The 21,907-nt window shown below is 37.1% G+C and overlaps 1 protein-coding gene across 2 annotated transcripts in view; it reads left to right on the top strand.

Moving 5' to 3' along the window:
* Positions 1 to 21,907, top strand: part of LOC123516538 (post-GPI attachment to proteins factor 6-like) — a 60,499-nt gene that overhangs the window by 10,397 nt on the left and 28,195 nt on the right. For both annotated transcript variants that reach the window (XM_045275972.1, XM_045275974.1), the window contains exons 7-13: positions 3,884 to 4,020; positions 6,967 to 7,192; positions 9,351 to 9,543; positions 10,092 to 10,306; positions 12,130 to 12,278; positions 12,490 to 12,668; positions 13,227 to 13,394. In XM_045275972.1, coding sequence (XP_045131907.1) covers positions 3,884 to 4,020; positions 6,967 to 7,192; positions 9,351 to 9,543; positions 10,092 to 10,306; positions 12,130 to 12,278; positions 12,490 to 12,668; positions 13,227 to 13,394 — 1,267 coding nt within the window. The remainder of the gene's footprint in view (positions 1 to 3,883; positions 4,021 to 6,966; positions 7,193 to 9,350; positions 9,544 to 10,091; positions 10,307 to 12,129; positions 12,279 to 12,489; positions 12,669 to 13,226; positions 13,395 to 21,907) is intronic.

Here is a 21,907-nt window from a genome sequence, read left to right as displayed (position 1 = left end):
CAGAAATTCTCATTCAATTTTTCAACAATGACACTTGTATCTTCATATATATAATCTCCAACCTTTAATTTATCAACTGTTTCTTTTTCTGTAATTTACCATTAATGAATTTATAAAACATTTTGGGATCACTTTCACAATTCTCCACTATTCTCTGTTCAAATTCTTGTTGTGCCCTTCTTCTCACTTGAACATATTTATTTCTTGCATTCCTATATGCTTCTCTCTCCACTTCCTCATTATTTCTCTTGTATTTTTCCCATGCCTTTTCCTTCTCCCTTTTGCCTTGTCACAGGTTTTGTTAAACCATTGATCTCCCTTTAAGATTTTCTTAGTATATTTTGGCACAAAGTTCTCTGCGGCCTCACTATATATTTCCATAAATTTTTCATATTTTAACTGCATGTTTGTTTCCTGGTACATTTCGGACCAATCCACATTTCCAAAGTAATTTCTCAACTCCTTATATCTTCCCTTAGCATAATTTAGGCATTCCTCCTTGTATCCAACTTCATTATCTTTGCTGAACCCCACCTTTACCTCAAATTTCAATAATTCATGATCACTCTTCCCCAAAGGACACTCATGCTCAATCTCATTTTCTAGATTTACTCCTTTGTGAATATCAAGTCCAGTCTCGACGGGGCATCACCCCTCCTTCCCCTTGTTGGATGCCTCACCCACTGTGTCATCAAATTTCCCACCGCATAATTTAATAGCTGCTCACCCCATTCTCCACCATTCCCCACTTCAAATTCTTCCCAATTGACGTCTTTACAGTTGAAATCTCCAACTATAACCATTTTTGCTTTCTTTGCAGCTTCATTTCTCATTCTTTCCAATGTGCTTTCCACCATACTATTATACTGATCATTTGACCATGCACTTGTTTTTGGTGGTACATACACAGTTACAATATTGATATCTTGCCTTCCATCAGTCACCACCACACCCACCACTTCCTCCTCGTCTCCTCCAAGGCACACATTTTGCACTATTAAGTCTTTTCTTGTTAACACAATTATTCCACCTCCACTTTTATTCACTCTATCTTTTCTCCACATTCTATAATTTCCCCCTCCAAACCAATCTATTTGTATATTCGGTCTCAATTTAGTCTCCACTATACACATAATATCTGGTTTATCCCTTATCAGATGGTCCATACACTCTAATCTTTTTGATAGGAAGCCGTCTATGTTAGTATATGATACTCTTATGTCTTTCTTCCTTATCTGCTCCTTTGTCTGGTCTTTTACTACTCCTCTTTTGTCCACCACTTCCACACTGTCATTTCTTATTTTCCAAAAAAACTTTTCTTCTTCTGTTCTTGCCTCATTCCTCTCTCTCACCTCTGTCACCATTTCTCTCATCTTAGCCCTTTCCTCCTGCGACATATTTCTTCTTACGTAAATCATGTTTGTCTCTTGAGAATTTTTCAGCTTCCATGCATTTCTCAATACATGCTCAGCAGCTACTTGGGATTTTAATGTTATCTTCATGGCTCTAGACTTTCCTTCTTCATACTTTCCCAATCTCATATATTCCTCAACTTCTCCAAATGCATTTTCTTCTTCCGAGATCTTATTCAGCATGGTCTTAATCTTCTCTTCCTCCTTAATTTTTCTCTCCTGCCAGTTTCTTATATTATCTTCCTTTAATCCACTCACTACCACACACTTTTTCTTTTCTGCAATGTTTCTCACCATTGTCTCCTCTTGCTGTAGAACTTTAACAATCTCCGTTGGGCCAACTCACTCTTCTCTTTTTCTTGTTGTTTAATTGTTTCTCTAAAGCTGTTGTGTGCTTCTTCATTGTTTTTTTTCACCTCCTCCAGCCTAGTGTCTCTTTGTTTACTTTTCTCCTCTCCTTCTTTTAGTTTTCTTTCCATCTTGGTTATTTTTACGGTTAATTCCTGACACTGCTTTCCCATTTTTATTTTCCAATTCCAACTTTTGTTTTAACAACTTGGCATTTTCCCTGGTAAGCACTAAGACTTCCTTACGGAAGGCTTCATTTTCTTTTATGTCTCTATCCAACTTTTCCTCTATTACCATTATTGTTCCAATTCTTTTCTCCATATTATCAACCCTTCTATCCAAACTCACCTCCCTCAGTCCTGGGAAATCCAAAAATCCCACAAACGAATCCCTTCTCGCCTCCGCCATGTTTACGGGTATCAGCTGTTTGCGGGTCGGTGACCTCACAAACAAACTTTTCACACACTTCACCTCTTCCTATTTTGCGACACTCTTCACTTTCCCCCACTCATCACCTCATTGGACCATAGAGACATCCCTATCACTGCTCGGGCCCTATATATTCACTTATAAGTATTTGTTTTGGTGCCGTGGCGGGAGCTTCCGTTCCGACGTCTTGTCAGCTTGGCGGTCTGGCGGTGTGTGTGTGTGTGTGTGTGTGTGTGTGTGTGTGTGTGTGTGTGTGTGTGTGTGTGTGTGTGTGTGTGTGTGTGTGTGTGTGTAATTCACCACCACCACGGTCATCTGCTGGTCACCCAGCCAGCCTTTCCCATTACGGAGCGAGCTCAGAGCTCATAGGCCAATCTTCGGATAGGACTGAGACCACAACACACTTCACACACTGGGAAAGCGAGGCCACAAGCCCTCAAGTTAGGTGAACAGGGGCCACACAGTAAAGAGGCTTGCCCATTTGCCTCACCGCTTTCTGGGATTCGAACCCGGACCCTTTCGGTTGTGAGCCGAGTGTGCTAACCACTACACTATGTGGTGTATGTGCATGCATGCAAGTGAGCTACCTGGTATGTAGATAGATTACTGTCTGATCATAATTTTTATTTAAGGCACTCCATAGATGAGCTTTATATGGATTGTAGAAAATCAATCCTTGAAATGATAACATATTTTCATGTATTCCTCTTTCATAGTTAAAATTCTCACTACCTTAAGGGACTGTCCAGTATGACAGGTTTTCACCCTTCTTTATATTTGTTTTACTCAGGATTTTGTATAGTGTTAGAGCATAGCATTATAACCCTTCTATACCATTACTATCTTTAAAAAGATAAATAAAAACATAAGATCTTTTCAAAATTACAGAACTCTAAAATGACATTTTGTACTGTATATTTAGTTATACAGTTGATATTTAACTAAGCATGCATGAAATTTGTATTCTTATCGCTAAATTTGAGAAAATATTTTCCTCAGAATTTTCAACTTTTGGGAAATTTTGACTCCATGAAGATTGTTTCATGTATATGATAATCTATTTGGAATTGTAAATGCATGTTTTTGTAGATTTTACTCCATTCTAACTATCATCTAGGTTTGATGGTAATCTATGAATAAATGGCTGAGTTTTAGGCATTTTTATCAGAATAAAATATTTTTATATATGGGATCCAAATGCTTGTGTTATTCATTGTTCTTTTGTTAGTGATTATTACTCTTTATTATTACATTGGCTGTGTTGCTACATTAGTCCTTCCTATTTATGTGTTAGAAATTACTTTAGAAAGTGGTATTTTTTGCTTAAATGACTCATAAAAATACTTTGGAGGTGAGTGGTACTTTTAGCTGGAGTGGCTTTTGGTTTCCATCTCATGCCCTTTTGTGGCATGGTATTACCTTATGGCTATTCTATCAAGAGTATGTGAACTGATGGTGGAATACACTGGAATACAATACACAAAAAGTAGATACTAGGACACTTGATGGGTGTAGTCATTATGAGTGTTAACATACCTATTTTAACTTGTATACTTAAATTTCATCTACTGGAAATTCATTTTAATTCAAATTCTTGTGATAATATCATTGTTGATAGTCATGAAATGAATAAGAAATGCCTGTTATTATATTTTTCTGATACATGTATTATAAATACATTTGTTTTGGCTTAGGTTCCACAACTGCAGTGATGAAGTTGGAAATTTGTGCACTGTTGAATTCATCCCAGAGGAAGAGGCATGGCATTACTTGCAACTTTCAACGCCTCCTGGTACACCAGTTCAACTCAGTATGGCTGTTAAACTATATTGTGAGTTATCAGAAAGCACCTGTAAGAAGGGAGTTATTATAGTGTACTTGAATGTAAGATAGAAATAGCATTAAAGGCACAACAATTTTTTACATTTATAACTATGAAATTTGTTACACTTTTTTTCATGAGTATTTTGGTGCAGCTAGTATCAAAATGAAACAGTGACAGTTGGAAAGGGATTGCTAAATTGAGTTAGGTTTTTAAAATTAATTCTGAAAATAAAAAAAAAGACAAAAAAAAAAAAACTTTTAAGAATAACAGAATGACAGAAAGTATGGAAGACCTGGATTATCTAGTTAGCATACTTTTTACATTCTGAGTGATGAGAAAAAAACTGCAAAAAATTGTGTTTATTTATGCTTTCATTGACAAATATAAACAATTATCTGATATTTCATGAAATAAAAACATGGTTTTTCTTTCCAAACTAAACCTCTGCACTATTTAGAAAAAAATAACATAGTGTGCTGACTTGTAAGTTGGCACATTGCATATGAATAGCAGATTAGATCTGCATTATTATGAACATAGTAAGTTTAGATACAGAATATCTGTAAAGATAAATTTCATGAAGATACAGTTCAAACAATGGAAAGAATATGTTATTCTTACTGAGAAAGCAAGCTCATGTTATTGTTGAACCATCTCTAAAAATACAAGATGAAAATTTGTTCAGGGAGGTATTTAATATATACATAATCACAAAAAATTTATAAATCAATTATATTAAAACAGACAGGTAATAGATACCCCAATGTTGTTCATTTGTAGTTAGTACTGTGCCATAAAGATAGGTAATAAATAGCCAAACATTGTTCATTTCTAGTTGGTTTTGTGTCACTTTACCCTATTTGCTTGTACTAACTTGTTCCATCACAAAAATTCTCTTGCTTAGATTGTTATCTGAACCTCTTCACTTAGTTTTATAATTTGCAAATTTCTGCTGTATTCTCCACTTGGAATTGTTTTTTGAATCAAGTGTGAGTCCTGATGATTAGCATGACCCAGTGGTTTGTATATCAGTTTAATAAACTCATTGCAAACATTTTGAAAATAAACTTGCAGTTGGTGACAAAAAAATTGGGATTGTGAGATTTTTTTATGATTCATATCTTTTCAGAGAAGAAGCTAGTTATGTGGGAATATAATTAAATCCATTTACAGGATATAGAGATCATTGTACCTGAATTGGCTTTGATGTCTAGATTATGGGAAACAAGATATCAGCAACTTTTAATTTGTATAAAATTTTTAACAGGTTTTGGTTTACAAGTATTATTCGTTCATGATTACCATAACTTGTTATTTTTTTGCAAGAAATTACAGGTAACTCTCGATTTACGTGATAGATGCGTTCCAAGAGGCATCGCGTATATCAAAATTCGCGTAAAACAAACATGTAATTCTCATAAGAAACAATAGATAATAAGGGGATGTGGGATGTGGTCCAAAAACATTTGTACAAAATACTCTATTTATTTGTCTAAATTAACATGTTTATTATTTACCATTCTAAATACTAGAAGTGTATTTAAAGTAAAGGGAAAAGCAAAAAATAATAAGAGAAAGCAAAAAATAATAAGAGAAAACAACAAAACAAAGAATACGTAAACAAAACACTCACTGCGTCACTGCCTTCACCACTCACACCACAGTCAGTCACCATCTCCCTCTGAGCTTTACCAATTTATCAAAAATCCACTCATTAAAAATAACCCCACATGCAGAAGAAGATGAAGGGCATTTTGGGGCCATCTTGGTGAATTATAGGCAGATTGAAGAGATTCTGTCTGTACTCAGTGCTGGCAGACTGCACATGAGGCACAAGAAGAGCGTGAGCTGGATCCAAGATTCTTTAACAATGCCAGAGCAACCTCCTGCTGCAAAATGGCATCCATGAACGCTTGGAGGGACAGTAACGAGGTTGCTATGAGGTTGCTCTCAGGTTGCTGGTAACACCACCTCTCCAGGTGGTGTTACTGTCATATATATGCATTTATGTTCATAAAACATTTCCATTAGCTTTTTACAAACCTTGCCCCGAAGAAAGGATTGTTTTGTAATGCATAAAGTGAAATCTTACATGGAATACCAAAAAATAAAGCAGAGATGAGATCGCCCCCAGACAAGGTGGAGACTTGCAGCGACTTGGCCACTTCTTGTGACCCTTTTAGCTTGCGTGTTGTCTTTCACGATATATATGTTTCCACTCCTCTATTGCCTGCTATAATGGATATCATATCTTAGTTCTCATATACGCTCATGCCATGAGGATAACCTTGACTCCGTGGCACTGATTGATAGTGAATTACTAATGAAATACCGCGGTATTTCATTAGTAATTCACCACCTGGAGAGGTGGTGTTACCAGCAACCTGAGAGCAACCTCGTTACCGTCCCTCCAGGCGTTCGTGGATGCTATTTCGCGGCAGGAGGTTGCTCTGACTTTATTAAAGTTTCTTGGATCCAGCTCCTGGCAGCCAATGAGCACTTTTAGATGGGCTACCAACCTTCACCTGCCAACAGCAACAAATCTTTGTGGATGCTATTTTATGAAGTTTGGTATGTGAGCAGGAGGTTTCTATGGAGGTTGTCTGTACCAACGTAGACAACAACCTGCTTCTTTGATCCGGCCCCAGAGTTCCCACTATCGGTCAGCTGCGGAACTCTCTGGCGCGCAGTTTGAAATTGCGTCTGGCACTCAGTTTGAAAATCGGTTGGGCCAAATCACATATAAACAAACTGATTGCGCAAATTAAATTAATTATAATATTTTTTCGGTCGCGTTATAACAAAAACACGTAAATCAAACACGCGTAAATCGAGAGTCACCTGTACTGTGATATCTTAAAAATGTATTTGGTAGTTGATTTACTAAATAGACCAGATTGCTGTTACTGTCTGAACCTCTATAACATTTGTGAACCCTTCTCCTTGGAACAGTTTGTAACGAAATAGGTGGAAGCAGCTATCATCTATTGAGCAAAGTAAACTTAGGCCAGCTGTGCCCAGAGGAAACTTGTGTCAACTTTGATACAACTTTCACCATTTTCACCAATGACTCAGAAGAACTTAGCAAGACCACGATATCCCCAGAGGAAGCAGAACCCATTGTCTTTTTGCCTACAACAAAAACCAAGCAGCTGGCTGCAAAAAACTGTTGGACAAGGTAACACTTAAATTCCTTAATCCTTTCAGTGTGGAAGCTTTATGAGACTTCATTATCATATGCAATATGAATTTGTTAAACAACAGGAAGATTATATTTTGTGAGCTATGATACTCAACAAATTATGTTTTCATAATCATTATTATCTTTTGAATATCAGAAATATTAATGATTTTAGTGATGTACGTTGGTTTAAGAATTCTGTGCTTTCACTGCTAGCAACACTATAGTCCTGCTCCTCCAACAATGTGGATTGGGTGCGGCTTGTTGGGGAATTCCCGCTGTACAGTGGTGCCGCATGTCTCATAGCCAGTGATGCAGCAGAGTTCTAATAGTAGTAAAACTTTAGCAAATATGGTCAGCAAATATACATACGCATTTAACCTTAGTATTACAACGTATGAGAGAGCAGTAAACTTATTATTGATAATATATTCATAAGCCTGGCAAGAAACGTGGCATACATATTTTACAGTGTTGCTAAAAAAAAATAATATACTTATAAAGAGGTTTCCTTGCGGTTTGGGATGGGTAAATAGTTCCATAGTTATAATTAGATTATATCGTGAAGGAAAGTACTTTAAAATAAGCTGATATAAGTAAGAAAAAAACTACATTCAAATCTTCACGGCAGCAACACCAATCACGCCCACCATCCATACAGGTGATGGGAGGTCAGCTGCGGTGTCCTTGACCAGGAAGAGGGAGGGGTAAGAGAGAGGGAGGAAGAGGGAGAGAGGGGAGTAGCCAACGAGGGATTAAAGGTATGGCAGCGCTGTCCTCCCGCTATTTCCCATGGGGGCCGCACCCAATCCACATTCTTAGACGAGCAGGACTATAGACTTGTTACTATATACTGGCTAGCTGACTCAGTAGGTATAAAATGCATAAATATTAGGTTTGTGTTTGTTATATTGGAAGTTTTGAGAGTTATTGAGTCAAGGCAGGTTTACAAGACATTTTTTTCCACTCGGCTGCTTTCTTTCATCTGGAGCAACAGGCAGGTTTTACCTGAAAGCATTTATATGGTTGAGAGCAGCCACTGGCTGACTAGCCATTGCATCAAAATGTAAACAATTAAAATGGAGTCCTCAGACTAGCTGCTTACAATAATTGGAATTTTGCTGTGTTTGAATAGAAAGGAAAAGAAAAAATGATTGTGGCCAGGCTTTCTCAACGATGATGTAAACAAAGCAATTCTTTGACTATTCTCCATCTTTAGATTTAGATATTTGATTTCTTTCTTGCATATGAGGTACAGTCAATGATTATTACTTAAAAACTTTCTAACAGTATTCCTTCTCTTTTCAATTTTTATATTGATTGTTTTTCTCATTTGATCCTGGAAAATTGCGGGGAAAACAGCCAACCAGACTGACAGTGATTTCCTGGATGCTCTGGCTAATCAGCAAATCACAGTTGAATTTCACTCCTAGCTGCAAGCAGCCACTTGTGTAAACTCCCTTTAGGCAAAAGAGAGAATGTTGTGGAGTATTTAAGGTTGAAGTTTTTGATCCAGTGAATGAAAGAGGTTGTGATGACATAAAGAGGAGTCATAATTGTTTGATGGTGGTTTAGTGGGATGATCAGAGGAGGCTTTTAGTGCAAGAAGAGCAATTTATGTAAGAAAAGAAAGTGAATGGTGGAATAAAGAAGCAATAATGGCAATAATAACTGTTTAGGAAAGATAATATGTCATGCAAACAATAGATGTGTAGATAAGTATGTGTGGAAGGTGGAATGATAGGTTAAAGGAGTACATATATAAAAAAGCTTTAAGCAGAGTCACATTTCTTAAACTTGAAGGAAGGAATGATCTATTTAGGGAGAGGTTAAAGTCAGCCTTGTCCAGCATCTTCAAATGTCAAATAGAGATCAATAGATAGATTTTTGGTATATGGATATACCTAATTTGTGTGAGGAGTGACTGTAATCACAACACTAAATGTTGATTTAGGATGTGAGAATATAATGTTTGAACAAATCAGAGCAAGATAACTTCTCCAGGAATCTTACTTTATTCTCTCTCTTTCTCCTTAACTATTAACCTTTAATACAGAAAATAAAGGTGATATATATATTTTTTTTAAGAAAGTTTGATTAAGTTAAGCTGTCATGGATATAATCTGCTTTATCTTTTATACGTTATTTATTTCAGGCACAACCTAGTCAAAAAGACCTTTGGTGGAAACTTTGTGTTTGAATATGACCTACCACCAAATGAGAATGGTTCTGTTCCACTTTTGCTGGATATAAGCAATACATCTCCAACTCTGCTGACCTTCAATCTTGAGTCAGTTACTGATATTGGAGGAACCCTTGTCATTGAGCTGGCCATTTCACCATTCATAGTGAGTAGTGTATTTATTTCCTTGTATCATGTGTATTTGCCAGTCATAAGATATCAGCTTCCTATTAAGAAGGTTCAAGGTCAAGGATTAGGATGTTTTTCTAAATATTTCACGTGACAGAAGGAAGAAGTTGTGTATATTCTTTTTTTTTGTGTGTGTGTGTTGTGTTATTTTGCTTTCTTCTTTTCATAGAGCTTATCTTGTTTTCTTAGAAAGGAAGCTAAAGTTTTTAAAACTATCACAAACTATTAGTCTACATACTGTTTCTTGTGTGTGGTTTTTGTTGCCTTCGTATAGAATGAGATCATGGTGTGTTAATTCTCTGATATAACTTTTGCTTATTTACTTGTGCCATCACTTTACTACTGCAAACTGATTGTGTTTAATTTTCTATTTCCATTCATTCAGTATACTTGATATATTTGTCAGTGAAGTAAAAGAGATATTTGATGTGAATTACTACTTCACTTGTACAATTCTGTTTTCATATACTTTTTTTCACTGTTTGTACCTGAAATAAAAGTGTAAAAGATCGGTAATTTTTGCAGAATAATAATAACACGCACAACATAAGTGTTACTGGATGTGTGACACTTGGCAGAAGAGAAGAACCAGATGAGAATGGGGAGTGTTCACATGGTCATCAGCTTCTAGTGAATACCTCCAGTCTTATGACAAGGGGTATAAGTCTGCCTATTCCTTTTCCGGAGCCAGGCTTGTGGTACCTCACCCTCAAGCCATGGTGCTACTTACTGAATGCAAGGTTTGTAATATAAGATTGATTTATATCCAGGTAACTCGATTTACGCGTGTTTGATTTATGCGTTTTTGTTATAACGCGACCGAAAAAATATTATGATTAATCAAATTTGCGCGATCGGTTTGCTCATATGCGATTTGGCCCAACTGCATTTTCAAACTGAGTGCCAGACACAATTTCAAACTGCGCGCCAGAGACTTCCGCAGCTGGCCGATAGGTGGGAGCTCCGGGACAGGTTGTTGTCTATGTTGAAACAGACAACCTTCATACCAACCTCCTGTTCACATACCAACCTTTGTAAAATAGCATCCACAAAGATTCGTTGCTGTTAGTAGGTGGAGGTTGGTAGCCCGCCTAAAAGTGCTCATTGGCTGCCAGAAGCTGGATCCAAGAAACTTTAACAACGTCAGAGCAACCTCCTACCGCGAAATGGCATCCATGAACGCTTGGAGGGACAGTAATGAGGTTGCTATGAGGTTGCTCTCACTATTACTCAGTGCCACGGAGCCAAGGTTATCCTCATGGCATGAGCGTATATGAATACTAAGATATGATATCCATTATAGCAGGCAATAGAGGAATAGAAACATAAATATTGTGGTGAAAGCAACACACAAGGTAAAAGGGTCACAAGAAGAAGAAGCTGAGTCGCCGCAAGTCTCCGCCTTGTCTGTGGGCGATCTCATCTCTGCTTTATTTTTTGGTATTCCATGTAAGATTTCACTTTATGCATCACAAAACAATCCTTTCTTGGGCCTTTCTTGGGGGCAAGGTTTGTAAAAAGCTAATAGAAATGTTTTGTGAACATAAATGCATATATATATATATATATATATATATATATATATATATATATATATATATATATATATATAAAGACAGTAACACCACCTCGAGGTGGTGTTACCAGCAACCTGAGAGCAACCTGATAGCAACCTTATTACCGTCCCTCCAAGCGTTCATCGATGTCATTTCGCGGCAGGAGGTTGCTCTGACATTGTTAAAGTTTCTTGGATCCAGCTCCTGCTCTTTTCATGCCTCATTTGCAGTCTGCCAGCACTGAGTACAGACAGAATCTCTTCAATCTGCCTATAATTCACCAAGATGGCCCCAAAATGCCCTTCATCTTCTGCATGTGGGGTTATTTTTGATGAGTGGATTTTTTATAAATTGGTAAAGCTCAGAGGAAGATGGTGACTGACTGTGGTGTGAGTGGTGAAGGCAGTGACGCAGTGAGTGTTTTGTTTACGTATTCTTTGTTTTGTTGTTTTCTCATTATTTTTTGCTTTCTCTTATTATTTCTTGCTTTTCCCTTTACTTTAAATACACTTCTAGTATTTAGAATGGTAAATGATAAAAACATGTTAATTTAGCCAAATAAATAGAGTATTTTGTACAAATTTTTTTGGGACCACATCCTGCATCCCCTATTATCTATTGTTTCTTATGAGAAATACATGTGTGTTTTACGCAAATTTTGATATACGCGATGCCTCTTGGAACGCATCTATCGGGTAAATCGAGAGTTACCTGTATAACCAAAGATCCAGCAATAATCAGATGCACTGCATGTCTAATTGGCATTAGGCTCATTCTTATTTTGACTTCATTTTATGTGGAAATTACATAAAGGGAATTTGAGATCATTCCTTGCACCTCATAAATCCTGTGGTGATGGGAGTAAAGAGGAAGGAACTTGGAGTGACCTACCCATCCACTCATGCTCTAACAGAGTGCAGTTTTACAAATATAGATGTAGACAAGAACAAATTTTAATGTTAGTAATGTATATTTTAATGTTGAATTATTGGTGTTTATTTGAACAGTGAAACTGTGGACTGCAGTGGGCAAGATACTTCCATACTCTTTCATATTTCCTCTGCATCATGCTTGGATGGAAAGTGTGGCACATATGGCTCTTGTTACCAGTATATATCTGGTGGCTTTATTTTCTCTACATGTGTATGTGATGCAGGTTAGTGGTAAAGTTGAATTATTTGGACAGTTTTATTGACTTTCAACTCTGTTCTACTGCTCCTTAACATGGTCAAGATATTAGTATATAGACACATTAATTAATGGTAACCATGTCAAGCATCAAGAGTACTGTGTAAGTCTTTCTTTCATGACTTGTTATTGACTTGTCATTACATACATAAACTGAGATCTTTCTTCTGACCACTCAGGCTATCGTGGATGGGGATGCACAGACAGCTCTCAGGCCACACCCAACTGGGAGCTCCTCTTGTCTACACTTCTTTTGACCCTTTCCAATCTGTTCTTCTTGCCAGCAATCTTTCTAGCCCTGAAACGGAGATACTTTGCTGAAGGCTTAGTATATGTCTTCACTATGGTCTTCTCCACAGTAAGCAATTCGTCATGTATGAAGAATTACTCTATTTATTAATTTATTTTTTGTTATGTTGCACCAGAAAACTATGTATTATTAATTTTCAAGTGGCTTTACAATAGTGATGAAAAGTTTCTTGATTAGTCATGAAATTTGATGATCTCTCAGTCTCATTCTTTGCTCCAATTCCTACTCAGGATCCCCAAGGTGGTGATGCTTCTGATCCTTTTGTAATAATAATTCTATGTACATTATTGTTGTAATAATAATGATCATAATAATAATAACAATAATAATAATAATGATAATAATTTTAATGGTGAAAATAATAGTAATAACAATAATAGGTACAGTATATGTAGAGAATATCAATGAAAATGGAAAAAAAAATATCTGGAATGAGAAGTAAGATAATTTTCATCAAACTTTTAGGTATAATTTGAAGATAATAATTTTAGGTAACATATCAATGTTAGACTTTTTTTACTTTCATTTATATATTCATTTTTGTATAAATTTTATATAATTTGTTTATTTATTCATATAAATATTCATATAGATTTTTTTTCCCAGTTTTATCATGCCTGTGATCAGGAAGCCTATGTCTTCTGTCTGATGCGACTCAGCGTCATGCAGTTTTGTGACTTCTACTCTGCAATATTTTCCTTTTGGGTCACACTCATTGCAATGGCAGACCTTCCCCACTCACTGTACTCCCTCCTGCATGTTGCAGGTGCCATGGTAAGTTACGTTAGTTGTATGGTCTTTTACATGACTTTCCTATCTTAGACATTTAAAGGGTTTTTGTGGGCATTCTTTACAAAACTAAGAAAATATAAGTCTAAACCAAATAAATGAAGAACAGGCAATTTCCTAATACAGAAATATTGAATTGCATAGTAATAACAAGAAGCAAAACGATGGCCTCTGTTTGGGAACTACTTAAACATTAAAATATCCTGCACAAACATGAATGAAATAAAGTATGCACCAAAATGATTGACCAGAGACACATCAGATGGTGAAGGTTACATTTCCAATTATCTAATCAAAGAGGTAAAGAGATGTTTTAGAAATAGAATGTGTAGTATTTTTTTTTTTTTTGTGAAAATAATTTCACAACCATTTTAAACCTTAGCCATTTAGATAGATCCTAAGGCCTGTCCATGCCAGAAAATGTTATTTGGAAACAATGTTTCCAAACAGTTTAGAAACTGTTTCCAAACAATTTTCAATAGTTTTTAGTATTTATTACCTAACCAGAATGGGATGTGTGTGTGTGTGTGTGTGTGTGTGTGTGTGTGTGTGTGTGTGTGTGTGTGTGTGTGTCTGTTTTGATCTGTTTGATCTGCTGCAGTCTCTGACGAGACAGCCAGACGTTACCCTACGGAACGAGCTCAGAGGTCATTATTTCCGATCTTCGGATAGGCCTGAGACCAGGCACACACCACACACCGGGACAGCAAGGTCACAACTCCTCGATTTACATCCCGTACCTACTCACTGCTAGGTGAACAGGGGCTACCCGTGAAAGGAGACACACCCAAATATCTCCACCCGGCCAGGGAATCGAACCCCGGTCCTCTGGCTTGTGAAGCCAGCGCTCTAACCACTGAGCTACCGCGTGTGTGTGTGTGTGTGTGTGTGTGTGTGTGTGTGTGTGTGTGTGTGTGTGTGTTTACCTAGTTGTATTTACCTAGTTGTAGTTTAACAGGGCCTGGGGTTTATGCTCGTGTGGCCCTGTCTCCATATCTAAACTTATCCAATTTTTCTTTGGATAAGTTTTGATATGGAGACGGGGCCACATGAGCATAAAGCCCAGGCCCTGTAAAACTATAACTAGAAAAAAAATACAACTAGGTAAATACACACACACACACACACACACACACACACACACACACACACACACACATACACATTTCCCATTCTGTGTGTGTGTGTATTTACCTAGTTGTAGTTTTACAGGGCCTGGGCTTTATGCTCATGTGGCCCTGTCTCCATATCTACACTTATCCAATTTCTCTTTAAAACTATGCACACTCATTGCTGACACCACTTCCTCACTCAAACTGTTCCAAGTCTCAACACATCTTTACGGGAAACTATATTTTTTAACATCTCTCAGACATCTTCCCTTCCTCAGTTTCTTACTATGCGATCTTGTACTTCTAATGTCATATTCTTCTTTCAGGATTAGTTTCTCATTATCTACTTGATCCATTCCGTTAATCAATTTATAAACTTCTATCAGATCCCCTCTCTCTCTTCTCTGTTCCAGGGTTGGTAGATCCATAGCTTTTAGTCTCTCCTCATATGTCATCCCTTTGAATTCTGGAACCATTCTTGTAGCCATTTTTTGTAGTCTCTCCAATATCCTTATGTGTTTCTTTTTATGGAGGTCCACACAACTCCTGCATATTCCAATCTAGGTCTTATTTTAGTACTTATTAATTTCTTCATCATTTCTTTGTCCATATAGTGAAATGCTAATCCAATATTCCTTAGCAAATTATATGTCACTTCTGAAAATTCTATCAGTATGGCTTACCGGTTGATTGTTTTCTTCCATCGTCACTCCCAAGTCCTTTTCCTTCTTTACTTTTTCTAGTTCTACTCCATCTCCCATCTTATAGAATCCCACTGGTCGTCTTTCACTTTTTCCCATTTCTATGACATGGCTTTTGTCCACATTGGATTCCATCTCCCATTTTTTACTCCATTTCCAGATCTTGTTTAAGTCTTCCTGCAGTATTTCACAATCCTCTTTTTGTTTTATGACTGCACAGTCTCGCATCATCCACAAACAGAGTTATGTAGCTGTTCACTCTCTGGCATGTCGTTTATATATACGAGAAAAAGTATTGGCGCCACTACTGGCCCCTGTGGCAATCTGCTGTCTACTGCTCTCCACTTGGACTTCATATCTTTAACTACCATCCTCATTTCTTTCCTCCTCAAGTAATTTTCTATCCATCTCAATGTGCTTCCTTTTAAGCCACCATTCTCCTCTAACTTCCATAGTAATCTTTCATGTGGTACTTTATCAAATGCCTTTTTTAAATTAAATAAATGCAGTCAATCCATCCCTCTCTCTCTCTTGTACTTTATCAACTATTCTAGAGTAGTCAATAAATTTGTTACACACGACCGACCTTTTCTAAAACCAAATTGGCTATTTGATAATAATTTGTTGTCTTCAAGAAACTCAATCCATTGTTTCTTTATTACTCTTTCACACATCTTGCATATTACACTAGTTAGTGATACCGGTCTGTGATTTAAAGGTTTTTCCTTCCTTTCACTCTTATATATGGGAACCACCTCAGCTCTTTTCCATTCTACTGGTACTGTTCCATTTTCTATTGAGCATTTTATGATGTTGTATATAAGACTTGCTAGTTCTTCTCTACATTCTTTTAATATTCTGCCTGAGACTTCATCCGGTCCCATTGCCTTCTCTTCATCTAATTCCGTCATCAACTCTTTTATTTCAAGCTTGGTTACTTTAATCTCTTTCATATGGACAGTCACTCTATTACCTTGTGGTCTTTCAAAGTTAGATTCCTTAGTAAAGACTTCCTGAAATTTACTATTTAACAGTTCTGCCATACTTTTTGGGTCTTCCACCATCCTGTTCTCTCCTTTTAACCTTTCTATTGTTTCTTTTTGCCTTATTTTTCCATTTATGAATCTGTAGAACAATTTTGGTTGTTCCTTACATTTTTCGACAATGTCCTTTTCATAGTTCCTTTCTTCTTCCTTTCTCACCTTAGCATATTCATTTCTTGCTGTTTTGAAGTTTTCCTTATTTTCTGGATTTCTGTTTCTTCTCCACCTTTTCCATGCTCCATCTCTTTTCTCCTTTGCCCTAGCACACCTTGCATTAAACCAATCTTTCTTTCCTTCTTCTTTAGGTTTATATTTTGGGACATATTCCCTGACTCCTGTTTTGTATATTTCCAAAAATAAGTTATACTTCTCTTGCATTGTCTCTGAGTTTTTCATCTCCTCCCAGTTTACGTTTTTAAAATAGTTCTTGAGGTTCTCAATATCAGCCTTTCTGTAATTTAATCAGTCTCCTTTGTATGATTCGTCTCTATCTTCCTTTACCTCTTCTTTATCCATTTCTAATTTTACATGGTCTCTCTTTCCCAATGGGCACTTATGTCTTATATCATCGTTCATTTGTAAAAACTAGGTCCAATCTCGCCGGCTCATCGTTTCCTCTGAATCTTGTGTTTTCCTTTACTTTTTGGACCATCATATTATCTATCATTGGGTTCAGGAATCTATCTCCCCAGGCTTCTTCCCCCATACCACTTTCATAATTTTCCTAGACCACCTCCTTACAGTTGAAATCTCCTACTAATATCACTTTTCTCCTTTCTTTAGTGATTCTTGTAAGACTCCTTATTGTGTCATCTATCATGTCTTTATATTCTTGTTTGGTCCATGAATTTGTTTTTGGTGGGACATATGTTCCAACGATTGTTAACTCCTTTTTTTTAATATGTATCTTAATATACAGTATTTCTGATTTTCCTTCCCCAAACTCCACTTGATTTACCACCATCTCTTTCCTTAACATCATCATGACTCCTCCTCCTCTTTTACCCACTCTGTCTCTCCTCCATATATTATACCTTTTATCTATGTCTATTTTTATTGCCTCATTTAACTTTGTTTCCACCAGGCATACAATATCTGGTTCTTCTTTCTTTATGTAATCTCTTAATTCTAATTTACTTGATAAAACCCCATCTATGTTCGTATACATCAGTTTTAATCTCTTGTTCTTATCATTTTTAGTTAAACTTGCTCCATTTTTTTCTCTTCCTTCTCTTTTATATACCATTTCCTTATCCTGTCTCCTATAATTCTCCCCCCCCCAAAAAATGCCTTCTTCTCCTCCTCTGACCTTTCATTATTTTTTTCTTTTGCTTCTGCCACCAGTTCATTGTGTCTCTTCCTTTCCTCCTCGTTTCTATTTTTCTTTATATATATATATATCTTTGCAACCTTCTGTTTCTCTGAGTTTTGTTTTTCTATATAGTATTTCTTCTGTTGCTGCTTGTGATTTTAGTAGTATCTTAATTGGTCTCACTGTTCCTTCTTGATATGGTCCCATTCTATGGATTTCTTCTACTTCCTCTTCTAAGTTCTGTCTATCCTCATCATTTAGATGTTTTAGTAGGTCTTTTACTGATTTCATTTGTCCTTTTCCCTTCTTGGTCTATATTTAACATTTTTTTCTTTCAGGCCAAAAATAATTACACTTTTTTTCTGCAATTTCTCTTACTAAATTTTCTTTTTCTTCAGGACTCCAATCATTTTGTTTGTCATATTTTCATCTCTTTCTTTTAACTGTTCTTGAAATACTTCCTGAAATGATTCCTTGTGTTTCTTATCTTGGATTCTCCATGTCTGTACTTCTTTTTTAATCACGTCTTGTACTCTTTCCTCTTCTTTGTTAACTAGATCTTTCAGCTTCTCTTTTTCTTTTTCAGCTTTACCGAGTCCTTCTTCCATCAATTTCTTGTATTTAGCTACTTCCTTTTTTAATTCTTCATTTTCCATTCTTAGCCTAGTTTCATTTTCTTCCACTCTTTTTATCCTTTCTTTCAATTTCTGGAGCTCTTTTTCCTGTTCTTCATTCTCTTTGATTCCCATACTCTCCTTTATCCATTTATCTGATATTTGTTTTCAGTAGTCAACACTCTATTAAATAGCAAAGTATGTGCTGTATCAAAGCCTTCAAATGCTCTTTCTCCTTCATCAAAATAGTCATCATCATCTTTCATTCTTTCCCGTGTCTCATACCGGCATTTTTTTTTTTTTTTTTTTTTTTTTCATACCATGTGGGCTTTTCATGGGAATTTATGGGCTAAAGGGGATACTGTTTGGGATACCTCCTATCTCAAAGCCCACCCACTAGGAAACTGTTGCCCTGTGTGAGGAAGCCCAACCTACACTCGGACCGTGGACAGGATTCAAACCCGTGTGCTTGGAGACCCGACGGACCCCAAAGCGCGCATGGTTCCACAGTACTCATAATTTTGTAACACTGTATTCATGAAAACGAGTCTACACTACTCGCCCAAGCCACTGCAAACCCAAAACAAATAGGTAGTGGAGATCAGCTGATTCTTGGGAGTGACGGTACTGCGTCCTTCCTCGACCACGTCTTGTGTGTGTATTTACCTAGTTGTAGTTTTACAGGGCCTGGGCTTTATGCTCATGTGGCCCCGTCTCCATATCTACACTTATCCAATCTTACTTTAAAAGTATGCACACTCGTTGCAGACACTACTTCTTCATCTAAACTATTCCACGTCTCAATACATCTCTGCGGGAAACTATATTTTTTAATATCCCTCAGACATCTTCCTTTTCTCAGCTTTTTACTATGCGATCTTGTGCTTCGAATGTCATATTCTTCTCTCAGGATCAGTTTCTCATTATCCACTTGGTCCATTCATTGATCAATTTATAAACTGGTATCAGGTCTCCTCTCTCCCTTCTTTGTTTCAGGATTGGCAGATCCATAGCCTTTAGTCTCTTCTCATATGTCATCCCTTCAAATTCTGGAATCATTCTTGTAGCTCATCTTCCCTAGTTCAACTTACCACCAAAATGCCCTGTATTGTGGCCTAACGTTCTTAAGAAGACTAGGAAGTGTCTTACTCTCGAAGTGAAGCTGGGTGTTATTCACAGACACGAGAGAGGCCAGAAAACTAATAACATTGCTCACCACCATCTTGACTCCATCTACTGTCTACTATTTTCAAGTCAACAGACTCTATTAAGAAGGCTGGTGAGACCGTATCTTCCTTGAAAGCTAAAAGAACCACCTGAACTCGTGACTCTACAATGGATAAAATGGAAAGCCTTGTGGAAATGTGGTACATAAGTTTTGTATGCAGTACCATGATGCGCACTTTGTTTACATTCCACAGGTTGCCGGTTAGTGTCTTTCCCGTTTCACTCTCTCTCCCTTCATAAAGTTAAGATCATCTACATTATAAAGTTATGTACATACATACATTAGTGTACATTATAATGACTTAAATTAAACTACCTAAATGTTTAACTTCATAATTTTTTACTTTCATTAAACCTTTCACTGTACTATGATGCACTCGCTTTGCTTACTCTCAATGGAAGTTCAAATCAGGGGTTAAACTTGTTATAATCGGTTTGCTTAACAAAATTTCGCTTAACAAAGTGTTTTTTAGGAACGTAACCCCTTCGTTAAGTGGGGGTTGCCTGTATTTACCTAGTTGTATTTACTTAGTTGTAGTTTTACAGGATCTGGGCTTTATGCTCGTGTGGCCCCGTCTCCATATCTACACTTATCTAATTTTTCTTTAAAACTATGTACACTCTTTGCTGACACCGCTTCCTCACTCAAACTGTTCCAAGTCTCAACACATCTTTGTGGGAAAAAAAAATTTTTAACATCTCTCAGACATCTTCTCTTCCTCAGTTTCTTAGTATGCAATCTTGTGCTTCTAATGTCATATTCTTCTCTCTGGATTAGTTTCTCATTATCCACTTGATCCATTCCATTAATCAATTTATAAACTTCTATCAGATCCCCTCTCTCTCTTCTTTGTTCCAGGGTTGGTAGATCCATAGCTTTTAGTCTCTCCTCATATGTCATCCCTTTAAATTCTGGAACCATTCTTGTAGCCATTTTTTGTAGTCTCTCCAATTTCCTTATATGTTTCTTTTTATGGGGGGTCCACACAACTCCTGCATATTCCAATCTAGGTCTTATTTTAGTACTTAACAATTTCTTCATCATTTCTTTGTCCATATAGTGAAATGCTAATCCAATATTTCTTAGCAAATTATACTTCTCACACAACACACACCGAGAAAGCGAGGCCACAACCCCTCGATTTACATCCCGTACCTATTTACTGCTAGGTGAACAGGGGCCACACATTAAGAGACTTGCCCATTTGCCTCGCTGCTTCTGGTACTCGAACCCAGCCCTCTCGATTTTGAATTGAGCGTGCTAACCACTACACTACGCGGTGTGTATGTGTGTGTGTGTGTATTTACCTATTTGTATTTACCTATTTGTGTATTACAGGGCCCGAGCTAAGCTCTCTGTGTCCTGTCTCCTTGTCCATTCCTGTCATATCTCTCTTTCATCTGATTGATACACACCGCGTCGCTACGATGCGGGAAACTGTATTTTCTCACGTCAATTAGACAGATGTCTTTTATTAGCTTTTTTCCATGTCCTCGGAGATGATTACTTGTGGTCACCTTTATCAACTCTCTGTCCAGTATATCAATCTTGTTCACCAATTTATAAATAGTTATCATGTCTCCTCTTGTTCTTCTCTCTTCTAATGTGGTCAGCCCCAGCTTCCTCAGTCTTTCCTCATAGTCTAACTCCCTGAGTCCTGGTACCATCCTTGTTGCCAGCCTCTGTACCCTTTCCACCTTCTTCACATTTTTCTTCATATGCGGTGACCAGACACAAGCTGCATATTCTAACTGGGGTCTTATTAAGGTACATAATATCTTCTTCATCATTCCTTCATCTAGGTACGAGTAGTGGAACGCAAGGCCAATATTTTGAAGCATGTTATATGTTTTCCAAAAAATCTTGTTAATGTGTTTCTCCGGTGACAAAGTGTTTGGCACGGTTACTCCTAAGTCTTTCTCCTCATTGGTCTCTTTAATTTTCTCATCACCCAGCCTGTAATCCCAGTTTGGTCTGTATCTACTTCTTCCCATTTTCTTAACATGGGTCTTGTCTATATTAAATTCCATCTGCCACTCCTTACTCCACTCATATATTTTATCAAGATTTTCCTGTAACTTGTTACAATCTTCCACATTCCTTACTCTCCTCATAATTTTAGTATCGTCCGCAAACATGTTCATGTAACTGTCAATTCCTACTGGCATATCATTAACATAAATCAAAAACATGATGGGACCAAGCACTGACCCTTGTGGAACTCCACTGGTTACCTTCTTCCACTCGGACTTCCTTCCTCTCACCACTGTTCTCATTTCTCTTCCCATTAACCCTTTCAATACGGTGACGCCAATGTGGGCGTCATGAAGGCCCAGTAGCAAATACGGTGACGCCTACGTAGACGTCATATTTCTTTTCTGAGCTTTCTTCAGTTCAGTTGTTCCGTATAGTGTGTTTTATACCAACTACACACGCCGTATGCTATCCTTGAAATCCTAGTGCTCCTCCCACCATCCTTGTCTCCACC

The sequence above is a fragment of the Portunus trituberculatus genome, chromosome 41 (genome assembly GCF_017591435.1).
Source record: "Portunus trituberculatus isolate SZX2019 chromosome 41, ASM1759143v1, whole genome shotgun sequence".
NCBI classification, from domain to species: Eukaryota; Metazoa; Arthropoda; class Malacostraca; order Decapoda; family Portunidae; genus Portunus; species Portunus trituberculatus.
This window is presented reverse-complemented; position numbering and strand designations above follow the sequence as displayed.